The sequence below is a fragment of the Arachis hypogaea genome, chromosome 11, assembly GCF_003086295.3.
Source record: "Arachis hypogaea cultivar Tifrunner chromosome 11, arahy.Tifrunner.gnm2.J5K5, whole genome shotgun sequence".
Taxonomy (NCBI): Eukaryota; Viridiplantae; Streptophyta; class Magnoliopsida; order Fabales; family Fabaceae; genus Arachis; species Arachis hypogaea.
The window spans coordinates 11121333-11127088 of NC_092046.1; the positions used below are offsets into that span (position 1 = coordinate 11121333).

Here is a 5756-nt window from a genome sequence, read left to right on the forward strand (position 1 = left end):
GAGTTTCCAACATCAAGCAACAACTACTCATATTCACTTGCAAATCGTCAGTGGGATCTATTGGAAAAAGATGGAATTCACTGTGATTTATTTTCCTTTGATAAGGTGTTAGTTTATTCCCTTGTTATTGCTGTTGCGCTTGTGCTTGCAGGCTCTGACACTTGGAATATCAAACTAGTCAATTTATGAGTACATTACAATATATATTGTTTGCTTCAATAGTTTATATAGGAACAAAATAGTAGGTTGTTGAATCCGATCTTAACTTTTTATCGATCATATACAAGGCTTTGTTGTTGTATTTGACTTGATGTTGCAATTCAGATTGTCACAGGCCTCCAAGAAATAGTAAGATTGATTAAGATGCTAAGCAAACAATTTACTTTCCCTCTTCTTTCAGGACATGATGAAGCTGGATGAAAATCTGAGAGTGCTCTCAAGACGTATTCCGAACTTTCACCATGTGAATGACAGTTCAATGGTAAATTGATGTCTCTTTTAATGTTTTTTTTCCCTTAAAAATTCCTTTCTTTTCTCTATAATACGTGGCAGCATTTTCACATTGAAGATATTATGTCAATATGTCATATTGAATGAATTTTACATGCCAACTGTTGTTTACAGGTTATATCTTACATCAGAGGCCCCCTTCTCTTTGTTTTCAATTTTCACCCAACCAATTCTTATGATAGTTACAGCATAGGTGTAGATGAAGCTGGAGAGTATCAAGTAAGTGTTTGATAATAGAACAGTAGCATGTCTGTTTTTACCAGTATCATTGTTTCTTGCACTGGTATTTTTTGTCTGTCATGAATCAATTCACGTTAATTGACAAAAGCTATCCTGATTCCTCAATGCCTCTGTATTGCTGATTGTGAAGGCCTAGCTTTCCAAGTATTTGTTTCATTCTTGATAAGATAACTAATTTTGTAAGCATTCCATGATCGCGCAGGTTATTTTAAATACAGATGAAATAAAGTATGGAGGTCAGGGAATTCTTAAAGAAGATCAGTATCTTCAAAGAACTGTCAGTAGAAGGTAGTATTCTCTCTTCTCTCTCTCTCTCTCTCTCTCTCTCTCTCTCTCTTCTCTTTTTAACATGAGAACCTATGTGTTGACAGAGTTGATGGCCTTCAAACTGCTTACGGTGTCACTGCCTAGCAGACTGCTCAGGTAGATAATATATTTGTTTCATTTGCTTTTCTAGATTATTTCTCAATCTGTATAGTTGCATAACCTGAGTATGGAAAATGTTAAAAGTTAAAGTATTTTTCTGAGTTCTACTTCTTAATAACACGTAAAAATATAATACTCTTAAAAGAAAAACCATATCAGATTTTCTGGATGCCTTATTAATTATTGCACACTTCCTCAATTTCTCCAAAATTAAAAACAAGCACATAGGGTAAAGACACCGACTCGTTGGACTCTCAACCTTTTGTTAAGGAATATCTCGAAAAATAGTCAGTTTGATCCCCTTGAAACTGTTAGTGAAAATTTCAGAACGTTAGGATTTCATATAAAGCACTTCCTCAACACTTTCCCCTTTTTTAAGAGGATCCAAAAAGTCCAAAAAATGACCTTGCTAATGATTTCCCAAGAACAATGCACCTAGTGTTTATTTCAAAAGTCAATTGATACAATCACGATTTCATACATTCTTGGATCAATTTATTTGGATACAATTTGTATCCGGAAACATCGATTCAAGGATGTACAAAAATGTGACCCTGATCGATAAAAGAAAACAGATTAAATATGTCAAATAATTTGAAGTTCATTATAGTGTGTCTTGGGGATTGTATACTAGGATTTGGATAATGAATGGGACCATATTTGCATTTCAGTACTCATGATCAATGGCACATTATAGTAATAAATCTCCTTACACCCAGGCAGGGATTTGCATTTACAAGTGATTAAAATGTATTATCTTCATATAAAAGTAAATTCTTATATGACTGCTACCTGAAAAATTTGTGTCTTTTAAAGTAAATATCACATGATATAATCAAGAAAAGCATATATCTTGTTATTGACCACTTATACCTACATGACAGGACTAAGGATAAGGGATTTCTACTTTTTCAGGTTTACAAGTTAAGACGGATTTTGAGAATATGAAGCATTCTGCATCCATGAACAACTTTAAGCCAGTAAAATAGACGTAGGTGTGGATTGTTGGTAATTGAAGTTGATGAAGAAGATGAAGTGCCTTCCAAAGTTACCACAGCTACAGCTTCTATGATACCTAAAGCTGTCACAACAAATGGATCTTTGATGTATGAAACATGCAAGGTATTGATTATTGAAAGATGGTGCTGCGTGTCCTAGTTATATAGATTTAGAAGGGTTAATGCTCAAATTAATCTGAAAAGATTTAAAAGCTTACAAGCGAGTCAATTTGGTTTCTAAAATATCCAATACCTTAATATGGTACATAAAAGATATCAATGCGAGTCAATTTGGCCAATTTTGTTAATTTTTTGTTGACATGTCATTGCTAAGTGTCACATGGCACGTTCAGAATATGTCTTGATAAATTGTCTCAAATTAACAAAAAGGTCTACTTGACTTGCATATTTTTTAGAGACTAAATTTTGCCCCTAAATCTTCAGGAACTAAATAAATTTGTTCATATTTTTTTAGAAATTATTTTGAGCATTAATCCAAATTTACAGTTATCTTGTAAATCCTTCATATCCATGTAACAAGAATTTATGGTGTGTAAATAGTTTCGTTATACATGTGTTTTTGTTTTTGTTTTTGTTTTTTTTTTTTTTTTTTTTACTGAAATTAACCATTTGCACCATGATTAAAACCATGGTTTTTTTTAGGGGTAAGTACGATTTTGGTCTCTAAAGTTTAGTGTCAGAATCAAAATCGTCCCTCTTGTAATTTTGGATTTAGAATCGTCCTTAATGTTGCATTTGTATTTAACTTCGCCCTTAAAATCCTTTTCGGACATAAATGCCCTTTTCATCGTTAGGGTAGTTAGAAGAATAGTTATATAAAAATAAAGAGAATAGGAATATAAATGTATATGTTAACCCCAAAAAATAAGGGTAAGTTGTTTGAATTTGGAACTGCTGCCGACACCACCGTCGCCCACGTCGTGGAGGGAGAACGTCATGGCTGCCGAAAGCTCGATCTCGTCCCGAAGCAAATCTTCCTCGCATGGTACGTTGCTGCTCTGTTCCCATGGTGAGAGGCCGGTGCTGCGAACTTGGGACGAAGGAGAACTACGGCTGTTAACTATGGGTTTTTTTTTTCTTTTCTTCTGAGTTGGGTTATTTGGGTTGAGGAGTGGAGAGTGAAGACGGTGATTATGTGTAGGTGCATGCAGGCTGCAACTTCTTTCATTGGGCAGAGCCAGAGACAGAGGTGGAAAACCCAGAAATTGCAAGGATGAAGAAGAAGGTTGCCTCCCTGAAATCAAGGACAAAAGCGGCAGAGTGGAAGTTAATGGTCGTTGCTCTGTTAGGGTTTGTTGGGTGGGCTGGGTTCCTGTATCTGCTGTTGCAGAATTTTTCTATGTCTAGGCCTAAGTGTGTAATTCCATTGAACCTGGTATGAAAAGGATGTTTGGGTATAATGCTGCTGTTGTTGTTGGTAAATTCTTTTAGGGTTGGTTTTGTTGAATGTGTTTTGGTGAAAAGTGTTTTGATGGTAAGTTATTAGGTGACAATGATGTACCTGGTATGAATGTGTTCTGTTGAATTGGTTCTCAACATGTATAAATGACAATTATGTATGCATGGTTGGTTGTTGTAATGTGACTTTGATTTCTGCTTGGTAAATACCTGTTTTTCATTACTGACTAATTTCCTAACAATATAACAAACTTGAATCAAAGACAACCTCAGCTGAATATGGTAAATGTCATAGTAACATACATAATAAAAAGTATTTCAGGCACAGAGGTAATCCCAAAAGGGTTGGCTGGTCCAATCCAGCAACTAAGTACAACACATAGATGCTCATAGGCAAAGTTCACAGAAACATAACCCAGCAAGAAGTAGCTAACAAGTCACACTGCACTTTCCCAGCAAAGTTCACAGAAACATAACTCAAAATAAGACAACATGCACAAAATACAATCATGACACAAAATACAACATAACCCAAAATAAAACATATCCCATTTATCTTTTCTTAAAGCATTCCCATTTTCTTAGAGGCAACTTTGCCATTAACTTCAGTTTCTTTGGAGAAATGTGAGGTGCTCCAGAGAGCCTGGCAGAGAAGTGACCAACAGGTTGGCTTGAAGATGTGATAAGGGTATGCTGAGATGAAGGAATAGTTCTGGTGGCTGGCTGTGATGAGGACGAAGGAGGTGCTGAACTTGTTGGGCTGGCAACCTTGTTGGGCTGTGGAGCAGGTTGGATTGAGGACTTGGGCTTAGTAGTTCCCTTGGGCCTGTCTCTAAGCCTTTTTCACTGTGCTGCATTGTTGGATTGGGCTGCAGAAGGTGGCTGAATTGCTGAAACAGCTTTTTTCTTGACAGATTGCTTGGGATTGGGCTGAGAAGAGGCAGTCTTCCTTCCTCCCTTGGCAGGTAGATGGTTTGATTTAGTACTTCCCTGCTGCTGCTTTCCTTTGTTCTTTGACTGCTGGGCCACACAAACATATACAATTTAATAATGGGATAGTAATAATATATAAGAGACCAATTAATAGAAGGAAGAAAAATTAAAAATCATACCAACTCCTCAATAGGTTTAGGGCATCTGCTTCTGTTGTGCTCAACAGATCCACACAGAGAACACCTTTGTTTCTCTCTCTTCCTTGATAGGTGAGTGCGGCTGTTCTGCTCTTCATCTCCAGCAGCTGCTCTCCTCTTTTTCACTGGCCTGTGACTAGGCCTTCGATAGGAGGGAGGCATAACATCAGGGTGTGTAGTTCTCTCCCAAAGATCTACTCCATTCAAGGGATGTATGATTGAGTCATAGCACCTCATGTAAGCTTCTTTCTTATAACACTAAGCCACAAAAGGTTCTAAGTCAAGTCCCTTGAATTTGATGCAACTGATAGCATGGACACAGGGTATGCCACTCATCTGCCAAATTCTACATGAACATTCATGGGATCCTAAGTCGACCGCAAACTTGTCTAATCCGTTCACCACTTCATACTTCGAAGCTGCAGACCAGTATGGCCGCCAATCCCCAACTGACCTAGATCTCTTCTCCAACCTAAATCTAATCCTAGGTAAGATTGTCCCTGAATAATTATGTGCAAGTTCCCTATTTTCTGTCCACCTAGTCATTAGTTTAACCCTGATTTCCTCTAACATTGTGACTATAGGCTTCTCTCTAGCATCAATAATAGCAGAATTAAAGCTCTCGAACATGTTATTAACCAATGTATCTACCTTAGAGTTATTGGTGAACCTAGATCTAAACCAATACCTAGGAGGGATAGCAATTAGGTACCTATAGGCATCCTGATTCACAGCTTTCACCTCAGCCATGTGCCTCTCCCAATCCCTCCAGTGAGTTGTCTTAGCACACTTCCACATCAGTTTCTTCAATTGTAATCCTAGAAACCTTTTTCTGAAGTTGCTGTACAAGTGTCTCACACAGAACCGATTATCCACACCAGGTATAACCTCCTCATATGCTGGCAACAAACTCTGCACGCATGAAATCAAGGAAATTGTAATTAGGGAGAATTGAATGGATGTCATTCATGCTATAAAATTAGTGAACTTTGCTTACTTTTTGTTGGTCAGACATGAAGGTAGATCTTCCCAT

The 5756-nt window shown here is 37.2% G+C and overlaps 2 protein-coding genes across 2 annotated transcripts; one reads left to right on the plus strand and one right to left on the minus strand.

Annotated features, from left to right (window-relative positions):
- The first annotated feature begins 6 nt into the window (after positions 1–6).
- On the plus strand, positions 7–1173 carry LOC112720970 (1,4-alpha-glucan-branching enzyme 3, chloroplastic/amyloplastic-like). Its single transcript, XM_025772062.2, has 5 exons — positions 7–105; positions 401–481; positions 625–729; positions 953–1038; positions 1122–1173. The coding sequence occupies exons 2-5, from the start codon at positions 404–406 to the stop codon at positions 1159–1161; spliced, it is 309 nt and encodes a 102-aa protein (XP_025627847.1). The 5' UTR covers positions 7–105; positions 401–403; the 3' UTR covers positions 1162–1173.
- Positions 1174–4981: 3808 nt separating this feature from the next.
- On the minus strand, positions 4982–5756 carry LOC140176024 (uncharacterized). The gene is made up of 2 exons (XM_072205867.1): positions 5721–5756; positions 4982–5635 (listed from the first exon to the last, which is right to left on the minus strand). Exons 1-2 carry the CDS (start codon positions 5754–5756, stop codon positions 4982–4984), a joined length of 690 nt encoding a protein of 229 aa, XP_072061968.1.

What these genes read in the sequence shown, in the direction of transcription:
- LOC112720970 (XM_025772062.2), top strand. Translation starts at nt 404, where the DNA reads ATGATGAAGCTGGATGAAAATCTGAGAGTGCTCTCAAGACGTATTCCG. An exon ending in ATGTGAATGACAGTTCAATG is followed by an intron (nt 482 to 624) that starts GTAAATTGATGT and finishes TGTTGTTTACAG; the next exon opens with GTTATATCTTACATCAGAGG. An exon ending in ATGAAGCTGGAGAGTATCAA is followed by an intron (nt 730 to 952) that starts GTAAGTGTTTGA and finishes ATGATCGCGCAG; the next exon opens with GTTATTTTAAATACAGATGA.
- LOC140176024 (XM_072205867.1), bottom strand. Translation starts at nt 5,756, where the DNA reads ATGGGAAGATCTACCTTCATGTCTGACCAACAAAAA. An exon ending in TCATGTCTGACCAACAAAAA is followed by an intron (nt 5,636 to 5,720) that starts GTAAGCAAAGTT and finishes TCATGCGTGCAG; the next exon opens with AGTTTGTTGCCAGCATATGA.